The 14050-nt window shown below is 38.6% G+C and overlaps 1 protein-coding gene across 4 annotated transcripts in view; it reads left to right on the top strand.

The window, feature by feature from the left end:
- The first annotated feature begins 568 nt into the window (after window positions 1-568).
- VPS13A (vacuolar protein sorting 13 homolog A) overlaps window positions 569-14050 on the top strand; it is a 258051-nt gene continuing 244569 nt past the window's right edge. For all 4 annotated transcript variants that reach the window (XM_068551844.1, XM_068551843.1, XM_068551845.1 and 1 more), the window contains exon 1: window positions 569-909. In XM_068551844.1, the coding sequence (XP_068407945.1) occupies window positions 810-909 (100 nt within the window). In that variant the 5' untranslated portion in view covers window positions 569-809. The remainder of the gene's footprint in view (window positions 910-14050) is intronic.

Raw genomic sequence — 14050 nt, 5'->3', positions numbered from 1 at the left:
GATGCAGGGAAGGGGGCGTGGAATTACAACCCAGAGTTTACTCTTTACTTCCCTCCCTGGATTTGCAGCCCAGGAAGTTAAGACACCAACGGCGCGTCCTCGCCAAGCGCTCGGAGGACCGGGCGGGGCAGTTACAGGCACCGAGACACTCAGGGGGGTCGGACCCAGGAAGCCAGCAACGCCCGGGCTCTGCCTGTACCTGCGAACCTGTAATAATAAGTGGGTGCTCCCTGGGACCCCCTCGTGACGCCTCCAGCCTAACAGGGAAAAGTCTAGAATCGGACGCCTCCTTTATTTAGGTTTAGGACCTTACCCCCGCCCCCACCCCCGCGTGGGGGCGTGTCTCCTCGGTTAGGGGCGGGGCGTTCCTGGCCCGGAGTAACCGCTGCGACCCCTGGCGCCCAGTCCTCGTCTCCACTCCCGGCTCCGGACTGCCGGTGGGGGCGGGGTAGTAAAATGCCTGGCAACTCCAGGTACCCGTCCCGTTGCCAGGCGATGGGGGGAGGAGGAGGGGCTGAGGAGAAAGAGGAGCTGCGCTCGGCCCGACAGGGGCTCGCGTAGGAGAGGCGGCCGCGCAGCCGCCCTACCACTCTTCGGGGCCTGGCGCTCCGACCCAACCCTGGAGCCTGAGCTGCGCATGCGTCGCGCGAGCGGCCGCCTCTGCCTCTAGTAGTGCTCGCGGCGGGGCTGAGCGTCCGGCTCCGCGGTCGGAGCCGCCCAGGAGCCGGGGAACCGAGCGGTCTCGTCAGAAGGGCGCGGGAGGGCAGGCGCAGGAAGAAGGAACGCCGCGTCCATCGCGGCTGAGAAAAATGGTGTTCGAGTCGGTGGTCGTGGACGTGTTGAACCGGTTCTTGGGGGACTATGTGGTGAACCTGGACAAGTCCCAGCTCAATCTGGGCATCTGGGCAGGTAACGAGACCGCCGCTGCCCCTCCATCTCGCCTCCCTCCCGGGATTCCGTTGCCGGAGCCCGGCCCTGCCTTCGTAGGGCCTTGGGCCCGTCGCTGCCACCTGCCGCCGCCCTCGTTGGGGTCAGATTACATAGAACCGGGCGGCAGTTGCTGGGCCTCCGCCGGCAAGTTATTTTTTTGGCCGGAGGGGAGTGGGGTCTCGGGTGCGGGATGAAAAGGGCCCCCTTTTTCCGCTGAGGGGACCCGCAGTGGACTCCAGGGGTCTGGAGTTCACATTCCACAGAGGCGCCCTTTTCTGCCTCTCGCGGTCCGGTTTCAGCTGTGCTGGGCGAGGGGCGGCCACGAGACACACCTGGACTTGGTCTGGTCCCTGTCATTTTTCCCCCCTTGGGTTGTGACGGAGGCCCCGGGCAGCCCACGGAGTGTCGCACGCCGCCTCGCACGTGAAAGCAAGGCGCTGTGACCGAAGACGCCCTCTTCCTTCCTCGCCCAGTCTCCGGGTACCGCTAAACCGTGCTGGTTTCTCGGCTCCCCTTTCCGGCCTCACCACCTGGAGTCCCGGTGGCTCGCCTGGGTTCGGCTGATAACACAGAGCGAAAACTCCTGGGAAGAATTACTCGAACGGTTGGTTGTGTGTTTTCAATTCACGACCTGGCCCAGCAGGGTGTCACGCTTGTTAAGGCTTTGGGGTTTTGTGGGTCACAGTGAGTTACTGAATTTTTTAAGAAACTAGGTGCGCTGTGCAGCATCTCAGACCTACAAAAGACGGGAATGAACCTGTCCTTAGGTTCCTGAGATGGTGAAGGACCGACGCTTTACTTTGCGTCCGTTTATTCTGGTGCGCTTCCTTATTTGGAGTTTCATTTTTAGTGCTTCCACTGTTTTTGTATTATACCTTTATCTATTTTAAATACCCATTAGAAATTAGATTCCTTTTCTTTATGAAATGCGTCTCCCAGGCCAAAGCTAGAGTTAATTTTTGTGTGTGAGTAGTATATTGTTTCTTTTTTTTTTTTTAATTTTACTGTTCTTGAATATGCCCCTGCAGCCTTCTTCTAAAGTACTTATATATCTTAACATTTCTCCTTTATGAGATAGTGTAAGTAGATAATTTAGTTTGATAAAGAAAACCTCTTGTTACTACCGTTGGCATCTAGTACCTTGATAGAGAGTGGGACTACAAGAGCTAAGGACATAAATGCTAGCTCATCACTCTGACTAGTACCAGAAATTTGCAGATAGTTTAATCTGTGTTGCTTCTCATTTGCAAAATAAAAATGATAAAACTGGTCTCCACCTACCTCATTAGGAAGCCTTGAGAACATTGTGTGGTGCTTTGACCTATAGTGGAAAATGGCTTCTACATTCAAGGTGGAGGTTTGTGTGGAGTGTGATTTATCAACGGATTTGTTCATTTAAAATTTGCATACACTATATTCATTCTTGTGATGTACAGTTCTGTCAGTCTTGACAAATGCAGGGAAGCATGTATCCACCACCACAATCTTGATACAGCAAAATTACACGAAGACCTCAAAATTTCCTCTGCTGCCCCTTTGTAGTCTCCCACCCAACCCCCATCCCTTCTCCTGGCAACCCCTGATCTGTTTCCATCCCTACAGTTTTGCCGTTTCTAGAGTGCCATATAAACGGAATTATGTGGTATGTAGCTTTTGGGGTCTGATTTCTTAATTTCACTCCTTTCACTTATACAAATGAATTTGAGAGGCATCCATGTGTTGCATGCATCAGTATTTCATTCCTATATTTTTGAGTAATATTTTATTGTATCCATGTCCTGTAAATGTTTATCCGTTCACCAGTTCAGGGACATTTCAGTTGTTGGTGATTATGAATAGAGCTACTATAAACATTCATGTATACGTTTTTGTGTGGACATAAATTTTTATTTCTTTTTGGGATTTCGAGGTTCCATGGTAAGGGAATACTTAATTTATATGAAACTGTGGAACTGCTTTTCAAGTGGCTATACCATTTTGCTATCTCACTAGCATTGTATGGGTGTTTAGTTGCTCTACACTCTCACTAGCACTTAGTATTGTCATTTAAAACACTTTTTTTTAGCTTTTCTAATAGGTAGATAGTGGTAAAGCATTGTGGTTTTAATTTGTATTTCCTTAGTGATTAAGGGTGTTGAGCATCTTTTCATGTTATTCCTTGCTGTTTGTATATTTCTGTTGCTGAAATGTCTGTTCAAATCTTACTCATTTTAAATTGGATTATTTTTCTGTTGAGATTTAATTCACATACCATTAAATTCACCCTTTTAAAATGTACAATTCAGTGTTTTAGTATAGCCACAAAATAGTGCAACTGTCACCACTATCTAATTCCGGAACATTTTCAACACTCCAAAAATAAATCTCATACCTATAAACAGTCAATACAGATTTATCCCCCCCCTTCCTCAGGCAACCACTAATCTACTTTCTGTCTTCTGTGGATTTGCCAATTCTGGACATTTCATTTAAATGGAATCACAGGGGCTTCCCTGGTGGCGCAGTGGTTAAGAATCCGCTTGCCAGTGCAGGGGATACGGGTTCGATCCCTGGTCTGGGAGGATCTCACACGCCACGGAGCAGCTAAGCCCGTGTGCCACAACTACTGAGCCTGCGCCCTAGAGCTTGCGAGCCACAACTACTGAAGCCCACGCGCCTAGAGCCTGTGCTCTGCAGCAAGAGAAGCCACTGCAATGACAAGTCCACGCACCACTACGAAGAGTAGCCCCTGCTTCCCGCAAGTAGAGAAAGCCCGCGCACAGCAACAAAGACCCAACGCAGCCAAAAATAAATAAATAAAATAAATAAATAAATAAGTGGAATCACAATATACATGGCCTCTTTTTCTGGCTTCCTTCCCTTAATCTTATATTTTCAAGGTTCGTTTATATTGTAGCGTGTATCAGTATTTCATTCTTTTTTGTGACTAATATTCCATTATATGGATATAACTCATTTTGTTTATCCATTCATCAGTTGATGGACATTTATTATTTTTCCTTTTATGAGTAATGCTGCTGTGAACATTCATGTACAAGTTTTTCGTGACCATATATTTTAAATGCTCTTGGATGTATACCTAGAAGTGGAATTTCTGAGTCATATGGTAATTTTTTTAAACTTTTTAAGGAACTTCCAAACTCTGTTCCAAAGTGTTTTCTTATTGTTGAGTATTGAAAGTTCTTTAAATATTATGGATACAAGTCCTTTGTAAGATAACGCGATTTAAAAATACTTTCTCCCAGTCTTTTCCAGGTCTGTCTTTTGCAAAATGAAAGTTTAAAATTTTGATCAATTCCAGTTTATCAAAAAATTTTTATGTCATGTTTTCTTAAAAATTAATTATTTATTTATTTTTGGCTGTGTTGGGTCTTCATTGCAGTGCATGGGCTTCTCGTCGCGGTGGCTTCTCTTGTTATGGAGCACTGGCTCTAGGCGCGTGGGCTTCAGTAGTTGTGGCTCGAAGGCTGTAGAGCACAGGCTCAGCAGTTGTGGCACATGGGCTTAGTTGCTCCACAGCATGTGGGATCTTCCCAGACCAGGGCTCGAACCTGTGTCCTCTACATTGGCAGGCAGATTCTTAACCACTGCACCACCAGAGAAGTCCCAATGTCATGCTTTTTATGAGTCAGTTGTGTCTGTGAAATCTTTTCCTAACCCAAAGTCACAAAGATTTTCTCTTATGTTTTATTCCAGAAGTTTTATAATTTTATATTTTACCTTTTTGTAAATGTAAAATTTCTGATCCTTTTTTGTATAAAGTGCAATATAGGTTGAAGGTTGGGGTTCCTTTGTTTGCATGTCGATACAAATGTCCAATTTTTCTAGCACGAGTTGCTTAAAAGAATATCCTTTCTCCATCGAATTATCTTTGAACGTTTGTAAAAAAATCAGTAGACTTTATATTTTGTGGGTTTATTTTTGAATTGTATCTGTTTCAACGATCTGTGTGTCCATCTGTTCACCTATACCATGCTTATCTTGATAACTGTCACTTTATAGTGTCTTGAACTCAGGTAGTGTGATCCCTCTAATTTTGGTGTTCACCACATTTTAAAAATAAATGTGTCAGTGTTTTATGTATCAAAGTTGGTTACATTTTGTTAAATGAAGCTTTGAATAATAGCTAGAATTTTAAAAAATTCTTGGAGAATTTAAAAAGCAATAGTTTTTTGATAAACTTAGAGGATTAAAAAATTCTTTGAAAATTTCAATAATAGAAGCTAGATGCTACATAGGAAAAATGTTAAGATGATGGGCTTAATATTTTATGGTCTAATATCAGAAGGATCTATTAGTTTTAAATGTGTGGTTTTGCTAGGTTTCTGTGTAATAATCCAGCCAATTTCACTATTGGCATATGAATAGTATGAATTAGTATACAGGAGTTAAATGGATGGTTTCATATCTAATAATGGAAAATTTGTTTCAGAGATGGCTCTTGGGAAATTAGAATTCATTTTTCCATAGAAACATTGTTATATGTGAATGGAGTTTACAAAAACTAATTATAATGCAGCAGAACAGTGCTACTATACTGGGTCCTGTACAGTATGTAGACTGAGTGCCAGAAGCATCTATTTGTGGAAGGAGAAAGACGAATTGAGTTTTTTCTCAAACTCTTGGCAAATTCTGATGTTGGTAAAGTATACTTTTTATTCAGTGTTATTTACACCCTTCCACCCTTCCTAGGTATCATCTATTTAGGGAGGTGGTAGTATTGATACTTCATAGACTTCATCTGAAGTTCGCCTCCCTACTTTGCTATACCATCTAGCATTTAATATTTCCTTCAAGAGCTAGGCTGCATCAGAATCAGTCATACATGCTTGTTAGAAATAGATTTTTTTTGGAACCACTTCCCAGATATTATAATTCATTTATCCAGAGTAGGACACCAAAAAAGTTTTTTTTAAAACAAATGACCCAGGGGATTGTGACGTACAACTGGGTGCATTTGAAGAGCACTTTCAGGGCAAAAATACTAGAAATTCAGGGGCAGAAGTAATAGTAAGTGTGGCTTGTATGATAGAATTATCATTTGTAACATAGAGCGTACCTCTTAATGTTACAGTTTTCCTTCTCACTTTCTCTTTGTTTGCTCCAGAATTACAGTACTTGGGCAAATTAAAAAATTTTGTTATGTCTGACATCTTTATGTAACATTAGAAACTCAGATTTCTTCCTCTTTTTCTTAAACTAACTTGCATATTCTGTTTTTGAAATGTTAATCTCTCAGTTTTCTCTTTATATATAGTCTTATATTCAGTGGCCTCTTAATGCATACCCCCAGTATAACAGTAACTCTATAGGAAGATGAAGATTCAGCCAGGGCACAGTTCCTGATTTTAAGAAGTCATTCTTCTGTGATAGGAATATACTGGGAAACCAAACAAATGATTGTCTAGTGGAATTACCAATTAAATATTGGTTTTTCTTTTATGTTCTTGTTACCGAACCAAATTTCTGTCTGCTTGCTGGCATGCAGTAAAGTCAATCTACTGACACCGGATTGTGGTAAAAGAAAGGGCAGCATTTATTGCAGGGCACCAAGCAAGGAGTCCAGGGCGGCTAGTGCTTAAAAGACATGAACTCTCCAAAGGCTTTCAGGGAAAGGTTTATAAAGACAGGGTGAGGGAGGGATTTGTGGGGTATGTGAACAGCTCGTGGACATTCTTCTGATTGGTTGGTGGTGAGGTTATTGAGAGTCAGCATCATCAACCTGGAGGTTCCAACCAGTCTGGGGTCTCTGTGATTGCGGGCAGCATACAGTTAACTTCTTCCACCTGGTGGGGGTTTCAGTATCTGCAAAACAGCTCAAAGGACATGACTCAGAATATTATCTGTAGCCCTTGAGGAGGAACTAAAAGTCCTTGACTTTGTTAATGGCTAACTATTATTATTTTGTCTTGCTTGACTGTTTTCCTTTCTTTCTGCATTTTCTCACTTCTCTGATTAAATTTATTCTTTGACTAAAGTTTTTCTACAGACAAAAGGCAGGCGGAGGACATGGGTGGGTGTCTATCCTGGGAAGGCCTCATAGGGTCCTGCTTGGTTACATTCTAAGATACTTTCATAAAACTTTAGAGTTGAAAGGGAACATTTTATTATGACAGGTAGTCAAACATACATCAATGTTACAAGATTTTACAGTCTATATCCATATACCCACAATCTAGATTCTACCATTAATTGGATATTAACAGTTTTATTGAGGTATAATTGACATATAGTAAAATGCACATATTTAAAGTCTACAATTTGATAAATCTTAACATATGTGTTCACCTAGGAAATCATCATCGTGATCAAGCTAATGAACATATCCATCATGCCCAAAAGTTTGCTTGCCCACACCCCCAGAGACATCCATTATTACTACTTTTTCTACCGTACATACCTCTATTTCTGGTATGCTGAGAGGTTCTGTTCAAGAATGTGTGTTGGATTTTGTAAAGTGATTTTTCTGCATCTACTGATATGATCATAGGATTTTTCTATGAGCCATAGGATTGCATTGATTTTTGAATGTGAAACAAGGCTTTAACGCCTGGAATTAATCCCACTTCACCATAGTCTTATTATTTTTATACATTTTTGGATTCAATTTTCTGATATTTTATTGAAGATTTTTGCATCTGTGTTCATGAAAGGTATTGGTCAATAGTTTTTCTTTCTTGTAATATTTTCATCTGGTTTTGGTATTAGGGTAATACTGACCTCATAGATGAGTTAGAAATGTTCATGTGTTATCTGGAAGAGATTGTAAGGAATTAGTGTCATTTTTTCCTTAAATATTTGGTAGAACATTAGTGAAACCATCTGGGCATTATGCTTTCAGTTTTGAAAGATTATTATTGATTCAGTTTCTTTTATAGATATAGGCCTATTTAGATGATTTTCTCTTGTATGTGTTTTTGTAGAGTGTATTTTTCAAGGAATTGGTACATTTCATCTAAGTTATAACATTTGTGGGTGTGTTTATAATATTTCTTTAGTAACCTTTTAATGTCCGTGGGATCAGTAGTGATGGCCCTTCCTTTCATTTCTGATATTAGTAATTTATGTCTTTTCTCTTTCTTCTTAGTTAACATGGCTAGAGAGTTACCAGTTTTATTGATCTTTTCAAAGAACCAGCTTTTGGTTTCATTGAAATGTCTATTGATTTTCTGTATTGAACTACATTGACTTCTGCTCTAATTCTTATGATTTCTTTTCTTCTTACTTAGGATTTACTTTGCTCTTCTTTTTCTAGTTTCCTAAGGTGGAAGCTTAGATTATTGGTTTTAGATCTTTCTCCTTTTCTAGTATATGCATTCGATGGTATAAATTTCCGTCTAAGCCCTGCTTTTGCTGCAGGTCACAAATTTTGATAAGTCATATTTTCATTTGACTCAAAATATTTTATGAATTTCTTTTGAGTCTGCTTCTTTTACTTACGTGTTATTTAAAGCTAGTGTTTATTTAATCTTCAGATATTTGCGGATTTTCCATCTTTCTTCCAGAAATCATTACGATTTCTAGTTTAATTCCATGGTGTTCTGAAAGCAAACTTTGTATGACTTCTGTTCCTTTAAATTTGTTAAGGTATGTTTTATGGCCCAGAGTATGACTTATCTTGGTGAATGTTCTGTGTGAGCTTGAGAAGAATATGTAATCTGCTGCTGTTGGATGAAATGTTCTATAAATTTGTTATATCCCTTTATTTTTAATTTGTCTGTGTCTTTATATTTAGCATTGGTTTCTTGTCTTGCCATTTGTGACAACATGGTTGGACCTTGAGAGTATTTTGTTAACTGAAATAAGTCAGATGGAGACAGACAAATGCTATATTTCACTCATATGTGGAGTAAAAAAAACAAACAGGGACTTCCCTCACAGTCCAGTGGTTAGGACTGCTGCAGGGGGCATGGGTTCAATCCCTTGTCAGGGAACTAAGATCCCGCATGCTGTGTGGTGTGGCCAAAAAATTAAAAACAAACAAACAAAAACAAAACCAAAGTAAATGAAGAAACCAAACCAATCAAAAAACAAATATGTAGATACAGAGAATAGAGTAGTGGTTACCAGAGGGATAGGGGTTGGGGGGAGGACAAAATGGGTAGAGGGGATCTACTGTATGGTGATGAGTGGAAACTAAATTTTTAGTGGTGAGCAAGCTGTCTTGTATACGAAAGTGGAAAAATAATTTGTACACATGAAACTTATATAATGTTACAAACCAATGTTACCTCAATAAAAAATAATTTAAAAATAATTTAAAAATAAAGTGGGTTTCTTGTAGACACCTTGTAGTTGGGTTTGTTTTTTTATCCATTCTATCATGTCTCTTTTAATTAGTATGTTCAGACCATTCACATTTAATTTAAAATGATTATTGATATAGTCGGGTTAATGGATTTATATTTATAATAGTTGTAACTCTTTTTGTTGCATGTCTGTCTTTGCTTTTTAAAATCTCCCCCTCGTTTTCTGCCTTTCTCTGGTTTTAATTGAGCATGTTATATGACTTAATTTTTTTCTTCTCTCCTAGCATATTAATTATACTTCTTTAGTGTTTTTTTCTTGTTGTTGTTGCCTTAAAATTGCAGTATACATTTAAAATTTAGAACTAATCCAGGTCCACTTTCAAATAATACTGTCCTGCTTCAGGGACAGTGGAGGTACCTTATAACAGTATGCCATTCCATTTCTTCTGCTCCTTCATAACGTTGTTATTATTCATTTCACTTATCCATAAACTGTACTCAATGTACTGTTGCTATAATTATTTAGAACAATTTTCCATTAGACCTTTAAGAATAAGGAAAATAAAAGGCTTAATTTTACCTTAATTTATTCCTTCTCTAATGCTTTTGTAGGTCTGAGCTTCTGACCTCTATCATTTCCCTTCTCTCTGAAAACTTTTAACATTTCTTGCAAGGGAGGTCCACTGGCAACAAATTCTATCAGTTTTTGTTTGAGATAGACTGATTTCTCCTTCACCCCCATCCCCATTACAGATTGTGGTTAAATACATACAATATGAAATTTATCGTAACCATTTTTAAGTGTACAGTGGCATTAGGTATATTCTCGTTGTTGTGTAACCATCACCACATCCATCTCCGGAACTCTTTTTGTCTTGCAAAACTGTGATACTGTACCCATTAAGCAGTAACTACACATTTTCCCTCCCCTCTGCCTCTGGCAACCACCATTCTATTTTGTGCCTCTATGAATTTGACTATTCTGGGTACCCCGTGTTAAGTGGTATCATGCAATATTTGTTCTTTTGTGTCTCACATATTTCACTTAGCCTAATGTCTTCAAGGTTAATCTGTTATAGCTTATGTCAGAATTTCATTTTTAAGCGTGAATTATGTCCCATTGTATGTATATACCACATTTTGTTTCTCCATTCATCTGTCGGTGGACACAGTGGTTGTTTCCACATTTTAGCTATTGTGAATAATGCTGCTACAAACATGAGTGTACAAATGTCTCTTTGAGTCCCTGCTTTCAAATATTTTTGGTATATACCCACAAGTGAAATAGCTGGGTCATATGGTAATTAATTTTTTCAGGGACCACGATACTACTTTCCATAGCAGTCACACTGTTTTACATTCCCACCAGTGGTGCACAAGGGTTCCAGTTTCTCCACATCCTCAGCGAGTCATTACTTTGTTTTGTTGATAGTAGCCATCCTAATAGATGTGAGGAGCCATCTCATTGTCATTTTGATTTGCACTTCCGTATTGATTAGTGATTTTGAACATCTTTTCTTGTGCTTATTGGCCATTTGTATATCTTCTTTAGAAAAATACGTGTTCAAGATCTTTGGCCATTCTTTAATTTGTTTGGTTTTTTGTTGTTGAGTTGTAGGAGCTCTTTATATATTCTGAATTAGATGTGTGACTTGTAGATATTTCCCCTGTTCCATGTGTTGCCTTTTCAATGTTGATAGTGTCCTATGATGCACAAAAGTTTTTAATTTTGATGAAGTCCAAATCTTCTATTTTTTGTTGTTGTTGCTTTTGGTGTCATGTCCAAGAAATCATTGCCAAATCGAGGTCATGCAACTTTTCACCTATGCTTTCTTTTAAGAATTTTATAGTTTTAGGTCTGACATTTAAGTCTTTGATCCATTTTGAGTTAATGTTTCGATATAGTGTTGAAAAGACAAATTCCAAATTGAATGATCTCAGTAGCCTTGTCAATAATCATTTAACTATATATGTGAGGGTTTATTTCTGGGCTTTCTATTCGATTGGTCTAAGTTTTGTGTTCCAGCACCATGCTGGATTTTGTTTCGTTTTTATTGAAATAGAGTTGATTTACAATATTGTGTGAGTTTCAGGTGTACAGCATAGTGAGTCATTTTTGCAGATTATATTCTGTTATAGGTTATTACAAGATAGTGGGTATAATTCCCTGTGCTATATAGTAAATCCTTGTTTCTTATCTATTTTATATAGAGCAGTTTGTATATCTTCATCCCATACCCATAAATTGTCCCTCCTTCTGTCCCTCTCCCCTTTGGTAACCACAAGTTTGTTTTCTATGTCTGTGAACCTGTTTTGTATATACATTCATTTGTATTATTTTTTGGATTCCATATGTAAGTGATATAGTATCATGTTTGTCTTTCTCTGACTTTTTTCACTAAGCGTAGTATTCTCTAGGTCCATCCTTGTTGCTGCAGATGGCCGTATTTCATTCTTTTTTATGGCTGAGTAATATTCCATTGTGTGTGTGTGTATGTATGTGTGTGTGTCACATCTTAATCCAGTCATCTATTGATGGGCATTTGGGTTGCTTCCGTGTCTTCGCTGTTGTAAATAGTGCTACTATGAACATTGGGGTGCATGTATCTTTTTTGAATTAGTGTTTTCTTTTTTTCTGGCTATATACACAAGAGTGGAATTGCTGGATCATATGCTAGTTCTATTTTTAGTTTTTTAAGGGCCCTCCATACTGCTTTCCATTGTGACTGCACCAATTACATTCCCACCAACAGTGTATGAGGGTTCCCTTTTCTCCATATCCTCTCCAACATTGTTGTTTGTAGACTTTTGATGATAACCATTCTGACAGGTGTGAAGTGATATCTCTTTGTGGTTTTGATTTGCATTTCTCTAATAATTAGCAATATTGAGAATCTTTTCATGTGCCTATTAGCCGTCCATATGTTGTCTTTGGGAAAGTGTCTGTTCAAGTCTTCCACCCATTTTTTTTATTGGATTGTTTGTTTTTTTGATATTGAGTTGTATGAGCTGTTTGCATATTTTGGATATTAACCCCTTGTCAGTCACGTCATTTGCAAATATATTCTCCCATTCCATATGTTGTCTTTTTAGCAAGCACCATGTTGTTTTGATCACTGTGCTTTTGTTAGTACATTTCGAAATCAGGAAATGTGAGACTGCCAAGTTTCTTTTGAAGGTTGTTTTGACTGTTTGTGGGTCCTTTGAGATGCCGTATGAATTTAAAGATGAATTTTTCTATTTCTGCAAAAAACATTGGGATTTTAATGTGGATTACATTGAATCTGTAGGTTGCTTCGGGTAGTACTGATATCTTAACAATATTGTCTTCCAGTCTGTGAACATGGAACGTCTTTCCATTTATACGTGTTTTTACTTTATTTCAACAATGTTTTATAGGTTTTGGGGTATAAATCATTCTCCCCTCCCACCCCCTCCCCCCCATTAAGTTTATTGCTAAGCATTTTATTATTTTTGACGCTATTGTAAATGGAATTTTTTTCTTAATTTCCATCTTGAATTGTTCATTGTTAGTGTATAGAAACAACTGATTTTTGTGTTTTGATTGTGTACCCAGCAACATGCTGAATACATTTATTCCAGCAGTTTTTTTGTGTGGAATATTTAAGTTTTTCTTCATATAAGATCATGCTGTCTGTGAACAGAGAGAATTTTACTTCTTCCTTTCCAATGTGGATGCCTTTTATTTATTCTTCTTGCCTAATTGCTCTGGCTGTGACTTTCTATGTTGAATAAAAGTGGCAAAAGTGGGCATCCTTATCTTGTTTCTGATGTTAGAGGAAAAGACATGTCTTTCACCAATGAGTATGATGTTCATTGTGGGCTTTTCATATATGGCCTTAATATATTGAGGAAGTTTCCTTTAATTCCTAACTTTTTGAGTGTTTTTATCATGGAAGAATGTTGAAATTTTTTTGAATGCATTTTCTTCATCAGTTGAGGTGATCTGTGTTTTTTCCTTCATTCTGTTAATGAGGTGTATCACATTGATTGAATTTGTGTATTGAACCATCTTTCCATTCCTAGAATGTTATACTGAGTAATGGTATATAATTCTTTTAGTGTACCATTGAATTTTGTTTGTTAGTATTTTGTTGAGGATTTTTGCCTCAGTATCCATGGGGGATATTGATCTGTAGTTTTCGTGTGGTATCTTTGTCTGGCTTTGGTATCAGATTAATGCTGACCTCGTATATTGAGTTTGGAAGTATTTCCTTCTCTTCAGTTTTTGGGAAGAATTTGAGGAGGATTGGTGTTCTCTTTTAAATGTTTGGTAGAAGAAACTATCTGATCCTGGGCTTTTGTTGTTGTTGTTGTGGGGAGGTTTTTGATTAATGATGAAATCTCGTTACCAATTATAGATCTGTTCAGATTATGCATTTCTTCATGATTCATTAGTGGTAGGGTGAATGTTTCTAGGAATTTATCCATTTTATCTAGGCTATCAAATTTGTTGACATACAGCTGTTCATAGTATTCTTACAATCCTTTTTATTTTTGTAAAATTGGTGGTACTATCCCCTTCTTCATTTCTCATTTTAGTTACAGTTGATTCTTGAACAACGCAGGGGTTAGGGGCATCGAACCCCCACACAGTCGAAAATCTGCATATAACTTTACAATTGGCCTTCCATATCTGTGGTTCACATTCTCGGATTCAGCTATCTATGGATCATGTAGTACTGAAGTATGCACTTATTGGAAAAAAATCCACATGTAAGTGGACCCACAAAATTCAAACCTGTGTTGTTCAAGGGTCAATTGTATTCGACTCCTCTCTCTTTTTCTTGGTCAGGCTAGCTAATGATTTATCAATTTTGTTGAACTTTTTTGTTTCTTGTAACAGCTTT

The sequence above is a fragment of the Eschrichtius robustus genome, chromosome 10, assembly GCF_028021215.1.
Source record: "Eschrichtius robustus isolate mEscRob2 chromosome 10, mEscRob2.pri, whole genome shotgun sequence".
In the NCBI taxonomy this organism is placed as follows: Eukaryota; Metazoa; Chordata; class Mammalia; order Artiodactyla; family Eschrichtiidae; genus Eschrichtius; species Eschrichtius robustus.
This window is presented reverse-complemented; position numbering and strand designations above follow the sequence as displayed.